Raw genomic sequence first — 27,616 nt, 5'->3', positions numbered from 1 at the left:
GAGGGGTAGGGAGGAGGGAGATGGCGAAGAGTGCCGGGCAGGGAGGAGAAAGAATTTGCTTAAATTTATCAAACACTGTGCCTCATCTTTCAGAAATATCTCACGGTGCTTTGCACAATGAATTAATCTGAAGTGCAGTGAGTATTATATGGACGAACACAATACCCACTTTGCAGTTAAAATTTTAGAAAGAGAAACAAAATGAATCATTAGTTAATCTGTTACTGATGTTGATTGAGGGAGCACTGAAATACTGGCCTGGATATTTAACAAAGTGGGTGGAGGTGCTCAGGGGGCTGGAATGGTGTGGTGGAGCCTGGAAGCAGATTAGGGGCTGGGGCAGGGGAGGGGCACACTTGGACAGGTCTTAATACCAGGGCTTCATGCTTCATTTAAACCAAACGTCCTGGAGTTCTGCACAACGCCTGGCCAGGTTCAGTACTAAGCCAGTGGGGGCATGAACATGCCTGAAGGGGCCTCAGCTGAGGGTCACGGGAATGGTCCCCAAAAGTTACTGGAAAGTGGTGGGGGGGGGGGGGGGGGGGGGGGCGTGTTTGTGATTAGGTGTTAGGGGGGATGGGGGGGGGTTTGCACAATGACTCTCTTGTGGGGCCCAGGGGAGCACGTTTGCTCCTCTTGATCCACAAGGTATTCAACCAGATAGATATTCCTAAGACTTACCATGGCCTCTTATGGACCTCCTCCAGCCATGGTATTGCTGCCAGACAACCAGGTGTGAATGTCTGATTGACTTGAATATTAAAATGACAGCACAGATCCTGGCAGACCTCCCAGGGTCACAGAGAATGTTACAGTCCATGTGTTATGTGTTTAACATCCAGGACAAAGCAGCCCATATGATCGGTGTCCCATCCAATAACTTAAATATTCTCTCCCTCTACTAACAGCACACAATGGCAGCAGTTTGTACCATATACGAGATGCGCTGCAGCAACTCACCACGCCTACTTCGACAGCACCTTCCATACCTGCGAATTCTACCACCTTGAAGGATAAGGGCAGCAGATACATGGAACACCACCACCTGCAAGTTCCCCTCCAAGCCACATACCATCCTGACTTGGAACTATATCGCCAATCCTTCACTGTCGCTAGGTCAAAGTCCTGGAACTCCCTTCCTAACAGCTCAGCAGCGGTTCAAGCAGGTGGCACACCACCACCTGCTCAAGGGAAGTTAGAGATGGGCAATAGCTGGTGATGCACACATCCTCTGAATAAATAATAAAAAGCTCGTGATGGCACTGATGCATGGGCCAAATAACTCACCTGCATAACAACAGTCATTGTTCCTCAAAAGCATTTCTTTAGGCATGCTGACATGCCTTGATACAATAAGATGCTACCTTAATGTAAATCATTAGCATAACATCTGCACGCAGAGGTCATGCAGATCTGTGATGAATGATTCAAGGATGGAACACCAAGATGGTCCTGCAGGGTACATTTTAACAACATAGGAGGAGGACAGGCGAAGCCGACAGCAAGTATGTGACTCAGGCCCAGTTAATGTTTAATTACAGCAAGGACGTACTGGTTGCTATGCGGAAAGTCCAGCAGGTGCTGCATGGTTACAAAGGGGTGGTTCATCGTCTCCACTGGACTGATCCTCTTCTCTGCGTCAATCAGCAACATCTTCTTCAACAGACTGACAAACTCGATGCGATCAGCCTTCTCTGCCAGCAGGTCATTTCCCTCCAAATCCATCACCATGTTCACCTGAGGCAAGAGCACATTGCAATTTAGCAGCAGGGTAAGACAGGCCTGGGAGGTCTTACTGTTGTCACCTCTCATTCAACGAGAAACCCCAAATCCACTTAAAAGTAATTCCTAACCCCCTATTTCTTTTAACATATGGAAGGATCCTTTTCTCCTTCATGACTCACCAATATCCTAGAACTGATGGGTGAAGCTGGGAAGCTGTACTTGGAGCTACACAAAGTACTTACAGCACAGAGACAGGTCCCTCGGCCCAACTCGTCCATGCCGGTGTTTATTCTCTGCACGAGCCTCCTCCCACCCTAATTCATCTAACCCCATTAACATATCCATTTATTTATTTTTCCCTCATGTACTGACTGAGCTTCACCTTAAGTGCACCTATGCTATTTGCTTCAACTTCTCCCTGTGGTAATGAGTTCCACATTCTCACCCCTCTCTGGCAAAGAAATATCTCCTGAATTCCTTATTTATTAGTAACTATCTTCTCTAGAGAAAAGAGCCCCAGCCTGTTCAGTCTTCCCTCATAGCTGTAACCTCTCAGTTGTGGTATTTGCCTCAACCATTCTATGTGGTAGCGAGTTCTTACCACTCTTCACTTAGCTGTGAATGCGTAGGGACTTTTCTTTAATGTTACAAGGTGCGATATGTTGCTGTTATGTTGCACCTGTTAAGAACCAAAGAGGCATGGAAATGTAAGAAAAGCAATGGTGTTGGGGCATAGGGGGGGAAATAGAAAACACCAAACCGATGATTCAAAGGAGCACAGACAAGCTGAGTTAGCTCATCACCCCATTCCTGCCCAGAGTCCAGTGACTGTCCAGCAACTTCAGGTACACTGCTGGCGGATTCAATGTTCGACTTCCGCTGGTGGTGTACGGACCCGATAAACACCTCCTGCCTTGCAAAAAGCTATATTTCCTACCCTCCCACTCCTCATGTAAGAAGCCCCTCTTTCAACAAAACATGAAAGAGAACCTGACAGCTCAAAAATGACAGATTAGCACAATGGCAAATACATTCCGAATTGGACAGGTGTTCATTAACTGGACAGTGTGAACAAATCCCATGTGAAGACTTCAGATTGAGGGACTTCAGTTATGAGGATAGATTGGAGAAGCTGGGGTTGTTCTCCTTAGAGCAGAGAAGGTTGGGAGGAGATTTGATAGAGGTGTTCAAAATTATGAGGTGTCTGGACAGAGTAGATAGGAAGAAACTGTTCCCATTGGCAGAAGGGCCGACAACCAGAGGACACTGATTTAAAGTGATAGGCAAAAAAACCAACGGCGAATGTAGAAAAAACTCTTAGGCAGCGAGTGACTAGGATCTGGAATATACTGCCTGAATGGATGGTGGAGGCAGACTCAATCAGGGCTTTCAAAAGAAAATTGGATAAGCACCTGCAGGGCGAGGAGGAAAGGACTGGGGAGTGGGACTAGCTGATTTGCTCGTGCAGAGAGCAGGCACATACTTAACGGGCTGAATAGCCTCCTTCTGTGCTATAACCATTCTATGATTCGATAAAAGGTCCTGTATCGGGAGGCTCAACGTATTCCTGTCTCAAGCACCACGCAACCAAAATCTGCAGTGTAGTCGTACATGCATATCTGTACATGGAGTTGGAAAAATACCTAAAGGAGAAAAATTTGCAGAGCTATGAGGGTAAGAGGAGGGGAGTGGGATTAATTGAATGGCTCTTTCAAAGTGTTGCCACAGGCACAATGGGCTGAATGACCTCCTTTGCTGTATCATTCTATAACTATTTTCGCGTTCATGAAATATACGTGAGGCTACACTAAATGGTACAATGAATTCAAAACATATACGCACAGGAACTTTGCACAAAATATGAATGTGCACCTAATGGTACGATGAACATGCATTTATCTAGTGCTTTTAATCTTGTAAAAACATTCAAGACACTTCACAGGAGTATCAGGGGCCAAATGTAACATGGATCCACATAAGGAGATATTTCAAGGGATATAGGGAAAGGGAGGAGGGAAGGTGGAGTTGAGGTAGATGATCAGCCACGATTTTACTGGGTGGCAGAGCAGGCTCGAGGGGCCATGTGGCTCATTCCTGCTCCTACTTCTTATGTTCTTGTGTTACCAACAGCATGGCCATAGAGGTAGATTTTAAGACTGTCTTCAAGGAGGAGAGGGGTGGAGAGGCAGAGAGCTTTAGGGAGGGAATGCCAAAGCTTAGTGCCTCGGCAGCTAAAGGTATGGTCGCCAGTGGTGGGGGGCAATGGAAATCAGCATGTTTTTCATAAAATAAATGTACAATGATTTTGCAAAATACATTAACGCACCTTAAGAAGCAAAAGTCAACGTCCTGCATTCTTAGGCTAGCCCTAGACCTTCAGAAACATTTTCAAATTGAATCCACTAATAGCTGTGAATGCAATCTCTCTACTAGGATCCATTCTGAAATGGGTGGTAGAGTAGGGCTGTCCCACTAATCCGGTTCTATGCCCCTAATGCAGAAGGTTTCCAGATGGAGGCTACACTATCAGCACGGTAATGCATTCTTGGCTGGTGATACTTACATGCGCTATATCACCCAAACAACCAAAGATATACTTTCTCGCTTCTTTTGACTTCATCCCTGTTTCCGCCTCATGTTCTTCTGGAGTCTAAAGCAAAATACAGGATTGAAAATAAAAACAAAAATACAGAGAAAATCGATCACATTTACAGCTGACTTCTATTTCGGAACACTAGCTAGTTTATTCAAGTCTTTATGCCAGCAATTTGTTCGTTTCATAATACAGATCTTTCCTTGCTAATATTGGCATAACCCACCCTTCACTCCTGCCACTGATAACCCAAAACCTCCTGACATTAACTCTCTGAAAGCACATGGTGCATCTTTAATGCCAAGGAGCAGTTGTTGTACTGGTGAGACGAACAAAAAAAATACCTCATGACGTAAACCAGAAACAGACATGCCCAGGGTATCAAAGCAACTCAATCGCGATTCAATCTTGAGTTACATCTACATTGTATAAGGTCCCTATTAGTGCTTTAAGTTTACGCAAAGTGCATTTGGTGGGTATTATTGCAAAGTATATTGGGTGAGTAAGGCTGGTGCTTTGGCTTGAGTACCCAAAGGTTTTGGCCTATCAGACACAAATTTCACCTTAAGATGAAGAAAAGTATTTGCATCCAATTTTGATCCCAGGTTGCAGTGAGTTTTAAAATTACCTTCATTTTCCACCCTGAATATGATGTGTTGGTCTCTGCGGAGAAGAACCGTGTTGTTTTTGTCCCCACATTTAATAGATGATCTCCTGGCAACCCTTGTGTTTGTGAAATATAACGTATCTGCGGAACAGAAGAATTCCAATCATTTCATATGGTAAAGCATAAATACTGTTTAGAGTACTTCCAGGAATATTTGAAATATTAATGCAAAACAGTACAAGACTTTTTTTTGCTTTAAAAAAACATCTCTTTCTTGGGCCATGTACTAATTACAATGATGCGGCTCAGACTGCTGCAGCTCCACACCCCAAAAGGCTAGGAGCACTATAGCAGCCCAAGGTAACTTGTCCCTATTTATCCTAACTGGTCTCTAAGAGATCATCTCCATTACTTATGTTATGACCAGGTGAGAAATGTGTCTAGGGGTCTTTTGCTGTCTTCACCAGGTCTTATTGTAACAGGGTTTAATTTTAAACACACTGTGTTTTGAGCTCCCCCTTTGTGAATTCCTGTTCACAGCTTTCTAATTATAAGGCTTAGAAATGAGCACAAACAGGCTTTCTTTGGTATAAAGAAAAGACGAAATTTATCAAATCTTAAACTTAAAATCTAATATGTTTCACGCCTACAGATATACAACGCACCCACACTAGCAAGCACGAGGCACACGATATACACATGCAAATAGGGACAGAAAACAGCTGAAGTAAAGATAAGTAGAACAGTTTGAGGCAATATCTTGTTACTGTTTCTCAAGCTCGCTGTAGCCCTTGATTGAAGATATGGTCTTGCATTTTGTTGGGGCCCAGTAGTCTTCTTAAAAACTTGTTCACGTAGGAAAACCTCTCTAAGTTTCACATGTTTTCACAAGATTCAGTTCTGAGGCAGGCAGACAGACAGGAGAGGAGATGCTCTCAGTCCATGGGTACACGGCGTTCTCAGTTCAAATCCTTTGTTGGAAGTTCAAATTCAAAAACTCCAGCCAGCTAGTCATGTGACTAAAACTGGTTTGACCACTTCTGTGTATTGGGAAGCAACTGCTGGATCCCCATTGTTTCAACATTGTCTGGTACTATGCAAATGTCCTTCCAGTCAGGGCTTGCAATTTTAAGTTTTAATGTTCATGTGGCGAAATAATGTGTGCCTCAGTCTTGGCAGGTGGGGGGTTTGCCTGACACTTAGTATATTAAGAGTATTCTCCATGATGAGTACAGCTCCAACAACATTCAAGAAGCTCGACACCATCCACGAGAAAGCAGCCTGCTTGATTGGCACCCCATCCACCACCTTAAACTTTTGCTCCTTCACCACCAGCACTATTACTCTTCTTCGGCAGTCCCTCGGGAACGAGGATGACTTTCTTCAACTCCAGGGTTGTGGGTCCTTAGGTGACTGAATAGTCCAATTCTGGATCCGCACACTCTGCCACAGGTGGGGCAGGTGCTGTTTGGTGAGGCGAGTGAATGGGATGCTCGAAACTCTGAATGCTCCTGCCACTGTTTGCACTTGGTCACTGCCTAAACATGTCGACGTTGTAGCGTTTGCTCTGCCCTCCTGGTAGCCTCTTGCCATGACGGAGCTCGGAGTAGAAAGCTTGATTTGGGAATCTTGTGTCAGGCATGCAGACGACGTGGCCCGCCCAACGTAACTGACTAGCCATGACCAGTGTCTCAATACTGGGGATGTTGGCCTGAGAGAGGATACTGATATTGGAGCTTCACCACTGATGCACAGTGGCAGCAGTGCATAACACATAAAATATGCACTGCAGCAACTCATCAAGACTCCTTTAACAGCACTTTCCAAACACCCATGACTTCTACCACCTAGAAGGACAAGGGCAGCAGATGCAAGGTTCACCACCACCAGCAAGTTCCCCTCCAAATTACACACCATCCTGTCTTGGAACTATATTACCATTCCTTCACTGTCACTGGGTCAAAATCCTGGAGCTCCCTCCCATGTATATACACCACATGGAGTGCAGTGGTTCAAGAATACGGCTTACCACCACTTTCTCAAGGGCAATTAGGGATGGGCAATAAATGCTGGCCTTGCCAGCAATGCTCAGATCCCACAAATGAATGAAAACAAAATTCCTTCCACATATCCTTTTCTTTGCCACCAACAAATACACCACCTTGAAGTTAAGCAATTCACCGTTTGGGATACCACCAGCTCAAAGTGGGGCAAAACTACAGAACCGCGCACACCCCCCACCAAACCCCAGCCTGTGCTGCTTTATCACATAAAACCAAATATAACCCTTCTTAGGTTATCCGTACAGAACATGTGTTTTCCAGGGTTTCCTGCTATAAAGTAAATGTAGTTTTGTCAGTGCCTTCAAAGGCACCAAACCTGCCTTTGGAAGGGTTTTTGCCTGGTGCCTCCAAACAAGCAGTGATCAGTGAAATGCCAGCCATTTTCAGTCTGATTTGACCTCTTGGCCCACCCATGTTTCTTCAGCAATGCTCTGCTAGCCCTAGCTATCAAACGTCCTGATGCAATCAGGCCTTCCTGACTCTGAAGATCAACTTTTAATCACAACCTCAGAGCGCCATTTCTAAATTTTCAGATGTCATTCATGTGTCCATTCCATAAAAACCCCCTTGCTCTTGATCACAAGCACAATCTCCTTTTACTGCACCACTCTCTATCTCTCCTGGGCTTCTCTGCCCTGGGTTTGGATGCAGCTTATTAGAAATGTCCTGATTACATATTGGAGACTGGAAGCAAGAAGAGGATTTGAAACCCTAATTGCCATTCGAGCACTCCTTCTAAATAAAGTTTGTGTTTTTCAATAGGTTTAAACAAATTTTCCCTGCATTATACAGCAACGCTTGGGGGAAATTTAGCAATGCTGGCAAAGCAGACATGGGGAGTGAGGATTTGAATATGGGTGAAACTACAGGAAATAAGGTGTAACATGTCCACCTGGACCATTTTGCGTTTGAGAGGCTGTGCCACTGATATTTGAGTTTGCAGGCTAGCAGGTATGGTCCTAGCCAGTAATGACTTTACACCAACTGTGCAGACGTGAGAGGCATCTATGCAGGGTTGCTTTCAAGTCCGTTCACTGTGGCTGGGGGGGTGGCGGGGGGGAAAGAGAGAAGTAGCAGCGCTAAGAAACACACATTACTCATCAGCACAAAACATCAGTGACTGGATTACAATCTTCTGTAATTATATGGCATTGATACATGTACTGGGTGTACTATCATCCAAATTCAGATCTGATTCCTTTGGTTCAGTGTGATTAATACCACTGGAGCAGTGCTGTTTGTTATTAAGGCAGTACAGGTCCTAATCAATGAACACTTCCCTTATGAAGAACCTCTCAGCATTTATCTGAGTATCTGACCTAATTCAGACCATCAGCACGTTTCAAGTCAAAAGCTTGTGCTCCACTGGCAGAAGACTGCAAATACAAGTCTGCAACCTTTCCCTCAAACCGCACACTGCTTTGAAAGGAGCGTGTGGCATTTACTGTGCTGCAATGCTAAGCAGTGACTTAGTATGCAGAGCCTGTGAACATTTTATGAAGGGTACATGCCGGTGAACAGCTTTTTGCATTTTGAACTCAAGCTGTAGACAGGACTGAACGGACGGCGCTCTACAGAGGCAGGATTATAAAGCAGCCTGATTTCAAACGATCGGGAAATGAGGTAAGGCCCTCCAACTTTGGCAACTCTGCCATCAGAGGGAGTGGACTTTCATTAGTGACATTCCACTGAGCTAATTTGAATATACTGAGGTAAGCGAGTTGGCATTCAGTCACTGTGCCAAGGAGATTGTGTCATCCCACTTAACACTCTAGTTACGTGCAGAGTCATCATGTTTATACATGGAAATCATAAATTTAGAAATGCATCAAGATCCATGGGTGAGTGCTGAAATGCTGTGCAACATAAATAGCACAGCCTGCCCAGATATATTGCTTCTTCGTACACAGAATTTTACAGCACAGAAACAGGCCATTCAACCCAACTGGTCAATGCTGGTGTCGATGAACCACAGAAGCCTCCTCCCATCCCTCTTCATCTAGGCCCTATCAGCATATCCTTCTATTCCTTGCTCCTTCATGTGTTTATCTAGCTTCCTCTTAAAGGTCTGTACGCTATTCAGCTCAACCACTCCTTGTGGTTACAGGTTCTACATTCTCTCCACTCTCTGGGGAGAGAAATTTCTCCTGAATTCCTTACTGGATTTATTAGTGACTATCATATATTTATGGCACCTAGTTCTAATTTTGCCTGCAAGTGGGAACATCTTCTCCATGTCTATCCTATCAAACTAATTCATAAACCTGAAGACCTCTACCAGGTTACCCCTTAGCCTTACAAAAGCAAAATACTGCAGATGCTGGAAAACTGAAATGAAAACAGAAAATGCTGGGAACACTCAGCAGGTCAGACAGCAACTACAGAGAGAGAAACAGTGAACACTGCAGATCTGTGACCATTCTGTTTTTATTTCATCCTTCAGTCTTCCCTTTTCTAGAGGAAAGAGGTCCTGCCTGTCTAATCTTTCCTGATAGTTAAAACCTTTTAGTTCTGGCATCATCCTAATAAATCTTTTTTGCACCTTTTCCAGTTTTTTCTAATGGGCTGAATATTGCGGTCAGCAGCGAAGCAAGAGCCTCGTGCTGCCCACCAAGATCTAGCCATCTCTGTGACATGGTTTTCCCCTTTCGTGAGGGCAATTTAAATCTGGCGCCATGTAAAGGGGGTCTCTTGATGTGCAGCATTGAAGTATTTACACTTTCATGTATTCACGCACACCAAACCAGGAGGCTTAAAGCACTTAATACCCTACACATTTAATTTAAATTTTCAGATAGTGAAATAAATGTTCATGATCGGATTTAGATAGAAACTAAAATATCACTATAAACAAACATTAAATTGGTTTTATTTTAAAAGTATGCAAAAAATGTTTTAATCATAATGGAGAAATTTGGCATTCCACAAATATAAAGTTGGCTTTTCAGGACCAGTGAGGGTGTTTAGCAGTAATTTTGAAGTTGATATGCTGTTAAAATCCCAGTTACATCTCATTCAACTAGATGTAACGTTTTCAAGGGTTTTTATAACAAGACAAACAGCATGAGAGTGGAAGTTCTCATCAATTCCACTGATTGCAGTTGATGGGGTGGAGGGAGTTAGTCTCAACAGCGCATCCTCTGGAGAAGCGTACACTCACTGACAGCAACTTCTGAACTTCTACGTTATTCTGAGCACGTGCGGACTCCAGAGTTGCTGTCAGTTTCAGTGGAGTAATGACAGTGAATGCTGACAGTTTCGCTGTCATTACCACTGCAATTTCCAAGCCAAATGGAAACCAGAACTATGCACAGTATGCCAAGTGTGGTCTAACCAAGGTTCAATAAAAATTAAACGTAAATTCTGCTTTTCAATTCTAGCCATCTAGAAATGAACCCCAGTGCTTTGTTTGCTCTTCCTATGGCCTTAATAACCTGCGTTGTCACTTTGAGCAATCTGTGCAACTGTACTCCCTCTGTCTCTTGTTCCTCTACCCTATTTAGATACTTCTCCTGTCAAGTTAAAATTTTCAGCTTTATTTCTGCAAAACGTCAGTGTCCTTGTCACAATAACCAGAGCAGATAGATGCAGTGACTTGCCTCCTCCACGTCAAGTAAGTTGTGCTTTACATGCACAACTGTCAGACGCAGGGCTGGACTAGGAGGACAAAGAAGGCCCCCAACAAGTCAAGCTGATCTTGGATGTTCTTCCATCAGCCAGGAGGAGGTCGAAGGATAGTGGGTTGGTTCAGCCTCTGCAATGGCTGCACAGTATTTGGAAGTCTTTTAGCATTCCTTAATGAGAATGTGCCGAGCTTGTTAGCACACAGACTACTGTGGATTTACGGTATTTTTGATAAACATTCATTCAATTGTATAAGATTTTCTAAACAATAAGTGCACTGGACTTTTCCAAAGTCTTTTGGGCCTCTCAAGAACTGTGCAAGTCTGGGCATTGAACTGTACAAGAATCATACAGACTGAACCCCACTTTACATCCAAACAGTACCGTATGGAAAGCCTTCTTTAATCCATCAAGCATATCAAATTGTGAATTTGGACTCAGTTGTTTGTTCTCTTGCCTTTGACTCGGAAGGTTATGGGTTCAAGCACTACACCAGAGGCTTGAGCACGTAATCTAAGATGGCACTTCAGTTTAGCTTTAGAAGTGTCAGATGACACATTAAACTAAGGCCACATCTGTCCGTTACAGTGACTTAGGGGCCACTACAGATTTCATGGCATTTTTGAAGAAAAGCAGGAAGTTCTCCCAGTGTCCTGGCCAACTTTCATTGCTGAACCAGTACAACCCATACCACTGCTGTTCGTGGGAGCTTGCTGTGCACAAAGTTACTGCTGCGCTTGTCTAAATAACAACAGTGACTAGACTTCAATGTATTTCTTTTAATTCAAAGTTGCACATGAATTGCTTTGGGATGTCTGTGAAAGGCACTATATAACTCAGAGAACATGGGTACCCAAGATGGAGTGGGGGTCTAATATCATCTCTAACTAATGCTATATAAAATCAATGAATAATAAAGCAAAGTCCACACCTATCAACTTCAAGCGCGTGGCACAATGGCGCAGTGGTTAGCACCGCAGCCTCACAGCTCCAGCAACCCGGGTTCTGTTCTGGCTACTGCCTGTGCGGAGTTTGCAAGTTCTCACTGTGACCGTAAGGGTTTCCGCCGGGTGCTCCGTTTCCTCCCACAGCCAAAGATTTGCAGGTTGATAGGTAAATTGGCTATTGTAAATTGCCCCTAGTGCAGGTAGGTGGTAGAATGGTGGGGATGTGGTAGGGAATATGGGATGAATGTAGGATTAGTATAAATGGGTGGTTGTTGGTCGGCACAGAGTCGGTGGGGCGAAGGGCCTGTTTCAGTGCTGTATCTCTAAATAAATAAATAAAAAATAAAAGCATGCCTCATCAATTTCTGAAATGGCTTTCACTGCCAAGGTTTCCATGCTCTCCCCTGCCACTGTCAAATAAAATGTGAATGAAGAAATGATTCCATTAAAAAATAAAAAGACTTCCGGGTTCTGGAAACTGATTCAAGTTGAATTATTTCTGTCAACTCTAGATCACTTTAAACTAATCAGGCAGTAATTCCAGTATTTATGATTAGGGACAGAATTAGATTACTTCTGGGGATTAAAAAAAACACTGTTTTAAGATGCTTTTAAAAAATGGGAATAGGTAGAGGGTTCAGCAGTTGGTTTGATTCTCTTATTTCAGTTTTCAAGTTTTTGCCTCACTCAGTTTCTTGGGTACTAACATTAATTTGTCTGGCTCTAACCTCACTTCCCTGATTCCACTCCACTTTCATCCTTTAGATAAGAATATCAGACAAGGCCCCGCCTGCCTGCTTCTGTGGTTCAGGTGATCAATCCAAAAGAATTCTGCCCCCCGCCGCCACACCCCCACCCAACAACCCCGGTATCCAAACCAACATTTTGAACTCAACCTTCAAATATATCTGAGGGAGTGGGTGATTGAGATGTAATAAGCTTTTGAGACCAACTAGAAATGGACTGTATGGTCTTTCCTGTCCTTCACATCCTCATGTGACCAATATCCCCAAGCACAGATTAACTGGTCATTCATCCCATTGCTGTTTGTGGGATCTTCCTGTGTGTGCACACATTGGCTTCTACGTTTGCCAATATGACATGTGCTGCGCTTCAATGTTTCTGAATAATACAATAAGTCTGTGAAAAAAACGATGCAAGCCTGTTTTTGCCCATAGTACCCCTCCAACTTCAAAGCATTTGGTGCAAAACATGGATGGTTTGAAAACGTAATGCATGTCTGATGCGTTCTAGTTGCACTAGAGTTGGAAGACAGTCCCTAAACATGCAAACTGTATTAAACAAAATGTGATAATATGCATACAAAGTTAAACAAAGGATAGGAAATAATGAAAATAGGGAGTTGGCAAATTGTAAAGAGGACCATATACAACTTGTGGGGGGGAGGGGGGAACAAAGACAGTAGATCAGATAATTAGATATCACCTATACTAATTGTTGGTTAACTCGCAGTTAGAACAGTGTGCCCAGTATTACGAACGCGGTGGGAGGAGTGCACTGTCTTTTCGAGTTCCACTTCTCCACAGGTCACAACATCTATTTAAATGTTAACCCAGTTACCGATGCAGCAATCACCTACTCTACTCTTTATTCCAGAGTAAAATACACCAACCAGGTTTCTTTAATAAACAACAAAATTATCAGCTTATTATAAAGCAAGCCTTACCCAGCAACAAAGCAAACCATTAACACACAGATTAAAATATGAACGTTCCCTTTTTAAATACCCAACACACATACTCACACATACTGGTTAAAGGAAAAAAAAAAGACATTTCCTCTGCAGAGTCTTTTACAAAAAAAAAGACAAAAAAGAATACTTGGGCTAAATACTTGTTAATTCTTGAAGAAAAAGAATGAGATATGTTGTGTCCCCAAATGGCATATAGTCTGGCGTTCAAGTACATGTAGATGGGTCACTAGGATCTTGTCTGGAGCAGTTCTTTTCAGGCAGCGTCGACAAGTAATCTGGCAGGCCTTCCAGGAGAGCCTCAGGTGAAATGTGGCTTCAGGGGTTTTAGCTCACACACAGTGGATTCGCAGGGTTTTTTCAAATAGGTAGAGAAAGAGGATCTGGATGTACTTTCAGCAGGCTACAAACCCAATTGCTTTCAACGCAATGCACACACCAACTAAACCAAAACAATATCCCAAAAGCGAAACCTCTTGACCACCATAAATTTTGACATGTCACTTCTCTGTAAACATCTTCCCAAGTCACCAAGGTTTCTGTTGTTTATTGAGCTTAAGACATGTGACATCCAGTAAAGATTTGCTTTCAAAAAGACCTCTCAATGACCCTTGTAAAAAAAATCACATCCATGGAATCTTTTCATTTTCAAATAGAACCAATGTCCATATTGCTAAGATACAAGTCCTCAAATAACATTAAAGAAGAATGCTTTTTCATAATATCAGTTTGGATGCCCTTCTTGAGGAAGGAAGCCATGGATAGGGTACAGAAAAGATTCACTGAAATGGTGTCAGAATGAGAAGCGCTGGTTATGAGGGCAGGCTAGAGAAACTGGGACTCATTTTGTAAGAACAAATAAGGTTAAGAGAAGATCTAATGAAGATGTTCAAAATCATGAGAGGCTGTGATCAGGTGAACAGAAAACACCTGGAAAATACCGACTGAAGGGGTGGTGGAAGCAGATTCAACAGTAACCTTCAAAAGGGAGTTGGAAAAGGAAAAGTTTGCAGGGCTACGGGGAAAAGAGTGGGGGGAGCAAGACTAAATGGATAGCGCTTTAAAGAGCTGGCACAGGTGCGATGGGCCGAATAGTCTCCTTCTGTGTTGTATGATCCCATGAATCATTTCAGTAAGTTGTTCACTAGAGCACATAAATTTCCTCACATCAGTCCTAAATTTGCTTTTTACTTGGTTAGAATCCAGTGTGCCTTTACCCCAGTCATTGTTTAGCTCTGAAGTAGCTGACAGGGTAGATGCGGGAAGGAGGTTCCCGACGGTGGGGGAGTCCAGAACCAGGGGTCATAGTCTAAGGAAACGGGGTAAACCATTCAGGACTGAGATGAGGAGAAATTTCTTCATCCAGAGAGGGGTGAACCTGTGGAATTCGCTACCACAGAAAGCAGTTAAGGCCAAAACATTGTATGTTTTCAAGAAGGAGTTAGATATAGCTCTTGGGTTTAAAGGAATCAAAAGATATGGGGTGAAAGCGGGAACAGGCTACTGAGTTGGATGTTCAGTCATGATCAAAATGAATAGCGGAGCAGGCTCTAAGGGCCGTAAGGCCTACTCCTGCTCCTTGCTTCTATGTTTACTGTCTTGTACACCTCTCAGGTGCTTATGAAGAGCTCCTAAATTATTCAGTCTCACCTCAACTCAAGTCATTGGATGCTGTGAATCAATTTCTGCATCAAATTCAGTTTTTAAAAAAATTTAAAGAGCGTATCACAGATTAGATACTTCACATAAACAGGCTCACATTTTTGTAGTGCTGAGACAGCATGATTGAAATTCCCCGCCAATATGGGACTTTGCGAAGCGTCGTCTCTTTTTGTTAAGATGCTTTTTTTTAAAAACTCCATCCTAGTGAAAGTAGAGAGTGCCTGATGAGAACCTAAGCTCATTTAAAAATATCTTCTGCTGGTGTGAGGTAATGAGAGCTGGTATTGCCATGGGAAAGTGCAAGGTTAGTGGATGACAGGGGATCGCAATTCAAGCACATTATACCAGAGTGGCAGCTCCGTAATCAGACAGATATCACATGTCTTGTGATCAGATGCTTGGCTTTCAAGTACGATCAAGGCTATGTAGAATCACAGAATCATACAGCAGAGGAGGCGGCCATTTGGCTCATTGAGTCTACGTCGGTACTTTTGAACAGCAAGCCAGTCAGTCCCACTCCACTGCTCTTTTCTCACACCCCTGCAATTTAATCTCCTTGCAATATTTAACCAATTTATCTTTGAAGGCTACTATTGAATCTGCACCCACAACCCTAAAGGGCAGTGCATTCCAAATCAGAACATCACTGTAGGAGTTCCTCAGACCAGTGTCCTAGGTTCAACCATCTTCAGCTGCTTCATCAATGACCTTTCCCTCCAACATAAGGTCAGAAGTGGGGATGTTCGCTGATGATTGCACAATGCTCAGATTCATTCTTAACTCTTCAGATACAGAAGCAGTCTGTGCCTGGATTCAGTAAGAACATAAGAACTAGGAGCAGGAGTAGGCAATTCAGCCCCTCAAGCCTGCTCCACCATTCAATACGATCATGGCTGATCTTATCTTGGCTTCAACTCCAATTTCCTGCCTGTTCTTCATAACTCTTCAACCCATTTCTAATTAAAAATCTGTCTATCTCCTCCTTAAATTTACTCAATGTCCCGGCATCCACCGCACTCTGGTGTAGTGAATTCCACAGATTCACGACCCTTTGAGAGAAGTAATTTCTCCTCAACTTTGTTTTAAATCTGCTACCCCTTATCCTAAAACTATGACCTCTCGTTCTAGATTGCCCCACAAGAGGAAACATCCTCTCTACGTCTACGTTGTCAATCCCCTTAATCATTTTATATACCTCAATTTGATCTTCTCTCATTCTTCTAAACTCCAGAGAGTAAAGGCCTAAACTGCTCAATCTCTCTTCATAAGACAAGCCCCCCCATCTCTGGAATGAATCTAGTGAACCTCCTCTGAACTGCTTCCAATGCAACTACATCCTTTCTCAAGTAAGGGGACCAAAATTGTACGCAATACTCCAGGTGCGGTCTCACCAATGCCTTGTACAGTTGCAGCAACACTTCCCTACTTTTATACTCTATTCCTTTAGCAATAAGTGCCAAAATTCCATTTGCCTTCCTTATCACCTGCTGTACCTGCAAACTAGTTTTCTACGATTCATGTATGAAGACACCCAGATCCCTCTGCACCGAAGCACTCTGAAGTTTCTCTCCATTTAGATAATAATTTGCCTTTCTATTCTTCTGACCAAAATGGATAACCTCACACTTATCCAGGTTAAAATCCATCTGCCAAATTTTGGCCCATTTATCTAATCTATCCATATCCATTTGTACATTTCTTATTTCTTTATTGCAACTTACTGTCCCACCTATTTTAGTGTCATCTGCAAAATTGGCGATAGTACCTTCTATCCCTGCATCCAAGTCATTAATATAGATTGTAAATAGTTGGGGCCCTAAGGACCGAACCCTGTGGCACCCCACTAGTTACATCTTGCCAACCAGAAAAAGACCCACTTATCCCGACTCTCGGTTTTCTGTTGGTTAGCCAATCCTCTATCCAAGCTAATAAATTGCCCCTAACCCCATGTGAACTCACCTTGTGTATTAACCTATTGTGTGGCACCTTATCAAATGCCTTCTGGAAGTCCAGATAAACCACATCTACAGGATCCCCATTATCCACTTTGCTTGTTACAGCTTCGAAGAACTGTAACAAATTAGTCAAACACGATTTACCCTTCATAAAACCATGCTGACTCTGATGGATTGCGTTTTGACTTTCTAAATGTCCTGTTATTACTTCCTTAATAATGGATTCTAACAATTTCCCAACTACAGATGTTAAACTAACTGGTTTATAGTTTCCTACTTTCTGCCTCCCTCCCTTTTTGAATAAGGGCCTTACATTAGCTTTTTTCCAATCCACTGGAACCTTTCCCGTATTCAGAGAATTTTGGAATATTATAACCAATGGATCCACTATCTTCACTGCCAATTCTTTTAAGACCCTAGGATGTAGGCCATCAGGCCCTGGGGACTTGTCTGCCTTCAATCCCAATAGTTTGCTCAGTACTTTTTCCCCAGTGATGATGATTGTTCTAAGTTCCTCCCTTTCTATAACCTCTGCATTACTTGTTACTGTTAGGATGGTACTAGTGTCCTCCACCGTGAAAACTGAAACAAAATACTGATTTAGTGTCTCTGCCATTTCTGTGTTTCCTTCTATTAACTCCCCAGTCTCATCCTCCAAAGGACCAACATTCACTTTAGCTACTCTCTTCCCTTTTATATACTTATAGAAGCTTTTGTTATTCGTTTTTATATTTTGCGCTAGTTTTCTTTCATAATTTACCTTTGCTCTTTTTTATTACTTTTTTAGTAACCCTTTGTTGATCTTTAAAAGTTTCCCAATCTTCCAACCTGCCACTGGCCTTTGCATTATGACGTAGACAACTTTCAGACTTGAGCTGATAAGTGGCATTTGTGCCATACAACTGTCAGCCAGGCAATGACCATCTCCAACAAGACAGAATTTAATCATCTCCCCTTGACATTCAATAGCATTACCATCGCTGAATTCCCCCACTATCAACATCCTGGGGGTTACCATTGACCAGAAACTTAAATGGACCAGCTGTAAAAATACTGTGGCTACAAGAGCTGGTCAGAGACTGGGAATTCTGTAGTGAGTAACTCACCTCCTGACTCCCCAAAGCCTGGCCACCATCTACAAGGCACAAGTTAGAAGTGTGATGGAATGCTCTCCACTTGCCTAGATGGGTGCAGCTCCAACAACACTCAAGAAGCTCAACACCATCCAGGTCAAAGCAGTCCAATTGATCAGAACCTTCAACATTCACTCCCTCCAGTACCACCGGTGCACAGTGGCAGCAGTGTGTACCATCTACAAGATGCACTGCCACAACTATATATAGTTATATATAACTATATATAATTATAGGAAGGATGTGGAAGCTTTGGAAAGGGTGCAGAGGAGATTTAATAGGATGTTGCCTGGTATGGAGGGAAGGTCTGACGAGGAAAGGCTGAGGGACTTGAGGTTGTTTTCGTTGGAGAGAAGGAGGAGGAGAGGTGATTTAATAGAGACATATAAGATAATCAGAGGGTTAGATAGGGTGGATAGTGAGAGTCTTTTTCCTCGGATGGTGATGGCAAACACGAGGGGACATAGCTTTAAGTTGAGGGGTGATAGATATAGGACAGATGTCAGAGGTAGTTTCTTTACTCAGAGAGTAGTAGGGGCATGGAACGCCCTGCCTGCAACAGTAGTAGACTCGCCAACTTTAAGGGCATTTAAGTGGTCATTGGATAGACATATGGATGAAAATGGAATAGTTTAGGTCAGATGGTTTCACAGGTCGGCGCAACATCGAGGGCCGAAGGGCCTGTACTGCGCTGTAATGTTCTAATGTTCTAACTCACCAAGGCTCCTTCAACAGCACCTTCCAAACCCGTGACCTTTGCCATCTAGAAGAACAAGGGCAGCAGACGCATGGAAACACCACCATCTGCAAGTTCTCCTCCAAGTCACACACCATCCTGACTTGGAACTATATCGCCGTTCCTTCACTGTCACTGGGTCAAAATCCTGGAACTCCCTTCCTAACAGCACGGTGGGTGTACCTACCCCACATGGACTGTGGCAGTTCAAGGTGGTGGCTCACCACCACCTTCTCAAGGGCAATTAGGGATGGGCAAATAATGCTGGCGGGGCCAACATCCCATGAACAAGTTAAAGAAAATCCTAACCACTCACTGCGTATAAGAAGCTTTTCCTCGTGTCATCTCTGGTTCTTTTGCCAATCCCCTTAAATCTGTGTCTTTTAGTTATTGATCCTTCAGCCACTGCAAACAGTTTCTTTTTATTTACTCTAGCTAAACCTTTCATGATTTCGAACACCTATCAAATCTCCTCTTAGCCATCTCTGCTCTAAGGAAAACAATCTCAGCTTCTCCTGTCTCTCCACAAAGAAGCAGCACAACGGTCGTAAATGAACTATTCCCTAAAATCGATAATGAAACAAAATGCATCCAGCGCTACTGAATTTAACATTCAATAGCGAGCAGGCTTCATAATCCAGCCACAGCATTTCCAAGACTAGCTGGACTTGTCAGGAGATCAACGTCTGTTTCTGATCAGCCTGCTCTGAAGCAAGTTGGTAGTCCTACAGCTCTTGCACTGTCCTCTCCACAGGAGTTTGAATTCAGTACTCCGAGTGGTGGGGATTCAGAATTACCCAGAGCTTGAAAGAACTGTCTAGGCTGCTCGACCTGGATTCACACAGCACAGGCTGCTAAAGGTTGCAAGTGAGAAATGACTCCCCATCCATCTACAGTACCTTCTGAGAAAAGAACCAAATTGGAAACAAATACAAGCAAAGATGTGGGTGGTTGGGTGAGGTGTAGGAGCGGGTTGGTGTGTATGTGAGGGTGGGGGGGTTTTGCTTGGGTGGAGGATGTGGGTGTGGGGTTTGTGGGTGCATGTGTGGGTGGGTGTGCATTGGTTGTTTGGGATATGCCTGTGTGTGTGTTTGTATGGATGTGGGTGGGTGGAGGTGTGTGGAGTATGTGTCTGTGCTTATAGGGGTGTGTGCGTGGTGGGGGGCACATGTACGCAGGGTGGGGATGTATGTGTGGAGTGTGTGTGCATGTGGGTATATGTGTATGGGGTGTTTTTATGGGGTATGTGTGTGTGTGTAACAGAGAGTGTTTGTACGGGTCTGTGTGTATGTGGGGTGTGTGTAGGGGTTGCGTTTGCGTGTGTGTGTGTGGGGGGGGGGTTAGTGCGTGTGTGTGTGTGGGGGGGGGTTAGTGTGTGTGTGTGTGTGGGGGGGGGTTAGTGTGTGTGTGTGTGTGTGTGTGTGTGTGTGTGTGTGTGTGTGTGTGTGTGTGTGTGTGGGGGGCAAGTGTGTGTGTGGGGAGGGCGTTTGTGTGTGCCCTTTTTAAAAAAAACAACAAATTAGTCTGGGTCCAACTGTGCCAAAAATCCAATGTCTGTTTTAACAAGCAGCATGCTCTAAACTTTCTGCTTCTGATCAGAAGAAGGATTTAGCAGTCAGATGAGTTAGTCAATTGCTGCCAGTACGAGCATTTTGGCTCATTTTCCAAAGAAACGGGAGAGTAGGCTGGCTGCAAATGAAAGGGATTCCTGGTAAAGGAAAACAGTACTTACAACATTAACACTAATAGCTAAGTCAAACAGGTACTTAGTTTTGGGGTTGTAATATTTGCACAAGCTGATGCCATTAGTCTAAAAATTGAAAGCTGCCTAAATTAACAGCTCAGCAACCTTCACCAGCAGTGATCCAGAGAAAGCAAAAAGAATTGCATTTATATAGCGCCTTTCATGACCCTCGGACATCCCAAAGTGCTTTACAGCCAATCAAATACTGTTGAGGTGTAGTCACTGTCACAATGTAGCGAACACAGCAGCCAATTTATTCATAGCAAGCTCCCACAAACAGAAAAGTGATAACGATCAGATTTTTTTTTTAGTGATGTTAATTGGGGGATAAATAGTGACCAGAATACCAGAGACAACTCCTCTGCTCTTCTTTGAAATAGTGTCATGGGATCTTTTACTTCCATCTGAAAGGACAGATGAGACCTTAATTTTACGTCTCACCGAAATACAGTACTTCCAACAGTGCCGCACTCCCTCAGTACTGTATTGGAATGTCAGCCTAGTTTTTTGTACTCAAGTCTCTGGAGCGGGAGAATTAAATGCAGAACAATCCAGTGATACAGGGCTGAATTTTACCGACCCCACACTCCCCCCGACGTCGGGGGTCGTGGCGGGGTTGGGGGCGTAAAATGCCTCTGGGCCTTGATGCCGGGAAGGCCTGGCCCCATACTACCAGCAGCGGCAAGGCCTCATGGTGACCCACCTGCTGCTCGGCGACGGGAGCCACATTTAAATATGTTAAATAACGCAAATTAAGGAATTCATGATTTACCTGGTCCTGCCGGCCATCCCACTCCGATATTGCAGTCGGGGGCCGGCACTCCCGCGCCGTCTGATCTCCGACCAGTGAAGTATGGCGGAACACTGGTAGGGAAGGGGGAAAAGGTAAGTATATCAGTGCGGGAGAGTGGTGGGGGGAGGGAGGGGGGGGGGGGGAGAAGCGCAGTCAAACTTACTTGATTGGTCTAGTGGGTGATGGGAAGGGGTAAAGTTAAAAGTTTCTGAACATTTGCGAAGGGAGGGAGGAAAGAAAGGTCAGGTACATAAGGCGAGTATTTTGAGAGTGGAGAGGGCAAAAAATGAAATGTAAGTTTATTGGAGCGATAACAGAGGGGCTGGGAACATTTATTTAATTATTTTTAATACATTTTAAAGCAAAGCGGCTTTCAAAATTTAAATTAAATGTAAGAGCTGGAAGCCCTTTAAAAATGGCACTGGCGCCTGCACAGTGGCACTGGATGACGTTGCCGGGGATGGATCGCCTGCCCCATCCACGTCATCGGGGGTGGTGGTGGGGGGAGCCCTCTCCAGCCATGTAAATGAGCCATCGTGTTTAACATCGTGGCAGCTCCGCGGAGTAAAGCCTGCGCAGGCCGCCATCTTTAAAGTGATCGGCCGTGAGCTTGCAAAATGCAGCCCATGGTAGTGTAGTGCTTAGGCGACTGGACTAGTAGTCCAGAGGCCTTTGGTAATAATCCAGCAACATGGCACATCAAGGATTTGGCTTCAGTTTAAAAACACAGAAATCAAAAAAAATTGGCCTTGTAAAAGTAACCACCATGATTGTAAGATTGCTGTAAAACCCCGACAGGTTCACAAACGTCATTTAGGGAAGGAAACCTGTCGTCCTTACCCAGACTGGGCCTACACATGATACTCAATAAGTTCCTTTTTAAAATACAGATTTTTGATTAAGCAATGAGCCAGTAAGTCACTCAGTCAAGTCAATCAGCAGCATTAATTACTGATGAAGCAGCCGGGAAAATTAGTTTTGGGGAGTTAACTGGGTGATGTAAGGCAGCTGTGCACAGATCAAATGACACAGGATTGCTCAGATATCCCAGGTTAGGTCTTTCGAGGTACCACCTTTCAGATGAGATGTTAAACCGAAGCCCTGACTGCCCTCTCAGGTGGATGTAAAAGATCTCAAGGCACTATTTCGAAGAAGAGTAGGGGAGTTCTCCCCGGCATCCTGGCCAATATTTATCCCTCAACCAACATCACTAAAACAGGTTATCGACTCATTATCACTTTGATGTTTGAGGAAACTGAATTTGCCTGCCATGTTTCCTACATTACAACAGTGACGACATTGCAATAGCACTCCATTGACTGTGAAGCGCTTTGGGACGTCCCGAGATCATGAAAGGTGCTATATAAATGCAAGTTCTGTTTTTTCTTCTTCAATGATGTCCATCTCTCAGCAATTCCTCCAGAACATTTGTTTTGTGCAGTAAAAAGAGGTTGAGCTAGAAAAAGTCTCAAAGGAAATTTTTTTGCTTCTGGCTTTTTATTTTAACAATATGCTGAATGCTTCAAGGAACAGAGAGTTTGGAAAAAAACATCAAAGTGTCATAAATGAAAGAGGCTGACAATTGCGCACTGGCATTTTTCACCTGAAAGGAGCAAGGGTCCTTCAGAATTCACACTACTACCCATAGTAGTCAAAATGTCAAGAGAAAGGAAATGAAGTGAGGTAAAAGCGCTGGTAATCTGATCTTTTTTTGTTGGAGGACAGTATACCTTAATCAGGTGGATGACATATAGGCAACCATCACAGCCAGGCCCTATCCTATCGTCAACCTGTGTCGCCGACCCACGTGCCAGCAAACAATCTCCAGGTAAAAATTGGGATCGGAAATCTTGGCTGATTCTCCATCTCCCTCCCCCCGCCCCACTCTTTAGTCCAATGATAGTAAAACCAACTGTAGCAATCGCACCTGAATGAAATCAGCAAATTTGTCAGCTGCGGGTCCCTTGGTAACACACTTGCCCGTGAGTCAGAAGGTTGCGAGTTCAAGCCCCACTCGAGAGACTTGAGCACAAAAATGTCTAAGCTGACACACCTAGTGTCCTCACATGACATCTGAAATTTCCTCTTGCTTTCTTTCTCTGCCTTCCTCAAAGAAATAGAGGTATCAAAGGCACTGGAAAGTTGCAAAACGATTTATAAGAATGATACCAGAATTGAGAGGTGACACCTATCAGGAAAGAATGGACAGGGGATCCTTTTTTCTTAAAAAAAGGCTACAAGATGACCTAATAAACATCTTTAAAATTCTCAAGGGGTTTGACAGGGTAAACATGGTGAAAATGCATCAAAGTATGGGAGAGACTGAAACTAGAGGCTATAAATATAAGACAGTTGCTAATAAATCCAATATGGAATTCAGGAGAACCCTCTTTTACCCAGAGGGTGGTGAGAATGTGGAACTTGCTACCACAGGGAGGGGTTGAGGCGAATAGTATAGATGCATTTAAGATGAAGCTAGATAAACACATAAAGGAGAAGGGAATAGAAGGATATGCTGAAAGGGTACGATGAAGTCGGGTGGGAAGAGACTCATGTGGAGCAAAAACACCAGCATAGACCAGTTGGACTGAATGGCCTGTTTCTGTGCTGTAAATTCGATGTAGCACAGAAGGAGCACTGCACTGTCAGAGGTGCCATCTTTCAGATGTTAAACTGAGGCCCTGCCTGCCCTCTCAGGTGGGCATAAAAGATCCCATGGCACTTTGTGAAGACAGGGGAGTTCTCCCTGGTGTCTTGGCCAATATTCATCCTTCAACCAACATCACCAAAAACAGATTATTTGGTCAAGATCAAAACAAGATCCCCTGTTTGTGGGATCTTGCTGTGCCCAAACTGGCAGCCGTGTGTTCTTCATTACATCAGTGACTACACTTCAAATGTATTTCATTGGCTGCAAAACACTTTGGGATGTCCTGAGGTCATGAAAGGCACTAAATAAAGGCAAGTTTTTGCTTTTTGAATCTGGGCCTTTGTTGATCCCAGGTACCATTTTATCAGACTCTGTACATTGGCCCCTAGGAAACAACATTTTTCAGCATGGAAAAAGCCTGGAAAGCAGATAAACTCAGTAATGATGCTTTATTATTTAATGAGTGATGTTGTTTATTTCAGGTGATCTTTCCCAGAACTTCCCCCATATTGGCAATCGCACTGACAGTTCTAACCTCATTTGACAATATTAGGAACTTATCTCATGATCTGTGTGCTGTGAACATATTTGATGCAAGATAACAGATACTCCATTGTATGAATCAAATCCTAAAGCAGAGGGAAAAGACAGATCTACCATTTATGAGATAACGACAGATAAACAAACCTTTTCAATTTGTTTCAAATCCAACTATGCCCGAGCACTGGAATTTCCCACACTAAGCCTCTTCATCTCTCTACTTCCCTCTCCACTATTTGTAGAGGGGCAGGGAATTTTCCCCATTGCCCTGGCTAATATTTATCCCCAACCAACATCACTAGAAAAAACAGATTATCTGATCATTTTTCCTCATTGCTGTTTGTGGGATCTTGCTGTGCACAACTTGGTTACCACAATTTTACATTAGAGTGACGAATCTCCAAAAGAACTTCTTTGAACTGTCCTGTAGGAAACATGGCAACCAATTTGCACACAGCAAGCTCCCATGACCATAAATGACCAGATAATCTGCTTGTGATGTTGGTTGAGGAATACATATTGGTCAGGCTACTGGAGAGAACTCCTCTGCTCTTCTTTGAAATCGTGTCATGCAATCTTTTATGTCCATCTGAGAGGGCAGATGGGGCCTCGGTTTCATGTCTCAACCGAAAGATGGCATCTTTGACAGTGCAGCACTCCCAGTACAGCACTAGCGTGCCAGCCTAGATGTTTGTGTTCAAGTCCTAGAGTGGGACTTGAACCCACAACCTTCTGACTCAGAGGCAAGAGTCACAGCTGACACCCCAATGGCTGTAAAGCCCTCTGGGACATCCTGAAGTTGTGAAAGGTGTTATATAAATGCAAGTTCTTTCTTTCTTTAAGCCAGTTCTTATCCTCTAGTTCAGTTCACTCCAAACACTGACTGGTTTGACCTTAATTCATAAAAGCAGCCTTATACCCTGGAAAAATTGCGCTTCTGTATCAAGCTTGAGCTTAACTGACCCTAGATCAAGACAAATTTTATTTCCTTTTGGAAAGAAGGTGACATTTAAAAAGAATTAAAGATGTAACAACATTCTCCCTATTTGAGGATAAACTTGAGACAGAAAAACATTGCTTACTCCTTCAATTGTGAAACACGTCAAACATGATCATCCAACACTCAGCTAGCCTTGGTGAGCTGGTGGTTTCCCTTATGAGGCAGCTGTGTGTGACAGTTAAAATTAGCTCCTTACCTGGTCGTATTCCAGTGCTCCTGGGTACAAAGGCCATCCAAGAAAGAGCTCGGCAATCACACACCCCAATGACCACATGTCTATGGCTTCACAAAACGGCAAACCCAAAATAATCTCTGGCGCTCTAGGGAGACAACAGGAAAATATAGTGTTATATTAAAAGGGACAGATCAGGAGAGCACAGAAATTTCATATTAAATCACAGCTCACTGAACATTTATGCATGGATAGATTGTACAGGAATCGAGAGAAAACAGCTCCTGTGAGAGAGAAAAAGATTGGAAATCTTGCGCTGCCCATTTACGCTGGCAATTACTTTGGATGAATTGTTTGAAACATGCTGGTGGCATAGGGAGTGGCTGTACAGTCACACTGCTTCTCAAAGGGCAGGATGCAGGTTCCTGTTTGCAGCTCTCCTTGCATGCCAAGTTTACAGTCTCATTTGAGCTGGTGGAGGGTGGGGCAAGTTGTTGCCAGGAACTGCCTAAAAGAGCAGATATAAGGGGGAAATCAACCAGATAGCAGGTGATTAGAAGCCTGGCTGCAAAGGCCTGGGAGAAGACAATCTGCTGGCCCTTAGTGGGAAGAATGGCACCTGGAGGGAAGGAATAATTATTTATACATCTCATTCACTTCCATCCCCAACTACATTCACATGTTCATGTCTGTAACCTCCCTTTTGCCCCACCATTGGCAGCCATGGCTTCAGTATCCAAGGCTGCATATTTGGGAATTCTCACTCATCAACCCCTCTCCAACTCAATCTCCTCCTTTCAGACATTCCTTACAATCCACCTCTTTGACCAAGCTTTTGATCACCCCTCCTAAAATCTCCTTCTCTGGCTTGATGACAATTTCTTTTGGATTATGCCTCTGTGAAGAGCCTTAGGATTTTTTTTTCCACGTTACAGGTGCCGTAGAAATGTGAGATTTTGCTGTCGTCATCCTACATCACCCTAGTCTCATAAGTCACAGGAAACAAACAAAGGGCAACGTTACAATGATCTGTATGAGGTTTGATGTAAATTTAAATTTTTTTTTAGTGTTTTCTAAGTACTATTTCCTTGAATTCCCTTGTGAAATGCACTAAACCAGGCTGAGGATAGTGACATGCATTTGCCAGATGGGGCATTTAAAAACTATGCAAATTGGGCAGCATTGTGCAGATGCAAAAGAAGCCACTCAAACAACGCCTATCTGGCCTAATATCTCCTATGTGGCTCGGTGTTAAATTTTGTCTGATAATACTTGTGAAGCTCTTTGGGACATTTTACGAAAGGTACTATATATAAGTTACTGCTGTCTTTACTCATGCTCCACTGAAATGATGAGGGAAATCAGCCAAATACTTAAATATGAGGCAGGGACATTGTCTCCTCCTGCAAGAGGAGACCAGTACAATGCTCCTTACTGGGTTTGAATTCTCCAGGCCATCTTCAAAGAATCCAATACATGCTGCATTTTAAATGAGTGAAATGTCACACTGAATCAAATGTTATCAATTTAGGCTGTGTGGTAAAAAAATTGCAACTTTTATACAATCGTCGTTGACCTGACGTGATTCTGTTGAATTTGCTGAACACAGGGCAGCACAGTGGCGCAGTGGTTAGCACCACAGCCTCACAGCTCCAGCGACCCGAGTTCAGTTCTGGGTACTGCCTGTGCAGAGTTTGCAAGTTCTCCCTGCGACCGCGTGGGTTTCCGCCGGGTGCTCCGGTTTCCTCCTATAGCCAAAGACTTGCAGATTGATAGGTAAATTGGCCATTGTAAATTGCCCCTAGTGTAGGTAGGTGGTAGGAGAATGGTGGGGATGTGGTAGGGAATATGGGATTAATGTAAGATTAGTATAAATGGGTGGTTGTTGGTCGGCACAGACTCGGTGGGCGGAAGGGTCTGTTTCAGTGCTGTATCTCTAAAAAAAAAATAAAATAAATCAC

At 43.6% G+C, this 27,616-nt stretch overlaps 1 protein-coding gene across 5 annotated transcripts in view; it reads right to left on the bottom strand.

Moving 5' to 3' along the window:
- The window catches only part of hipk3a (homeodomain interacting protein kinase 3a), a 259,278-nt gene that overhangs the window by 40,017 nt on the left and 191,645 nt on the right, over positions 1-27,616 (bottom strand). For all 5 annotated transcript variants that reach the window (XM_068046630.1, XM_068046632.1, XM_068046633.1 and 2 more), the window contains 4 exons: positions 25,680-25,803; positions 4,947-5,066; positions 4,289-4,375; positions 1,553-1,737 (listed from right to left, as the gene is read on the bottom strand). In XM_068046630.1, coding sequence (XP_067902731.1) covers positions 1,553-1,737; positions 4,289-4,375; positions 4,947-5,066; positions 25,680-25,803 — 516 coding nt within the window. The remainder of the gene's footprint in view (positions 1-1,552; positions 1,738-4,288; positions 4,376-4,946; positions 5,067-25,679; positions 25,804-27,616) is intronic.

Source organism: Heterodontus francisci, chromosome 14, assembly GCF_036365525.1.
Source record: "Heterodontus francisci isolate sHetFra1 chromosome 14, sHetFra1.hap1, whole genome shotgun sequence".
NCBI classification, from domain to species: Eukaryota; Metazoa; Chordata; class Chondrichthyes; order Heterodontiformes; family Heterodontidae; genus Heterodontus; species Heterodontus francisci.
Note: the sequence above shows the minus strand (reverse complement) of the source record. Positions and strands in the feature narration are given on the sequence as shown.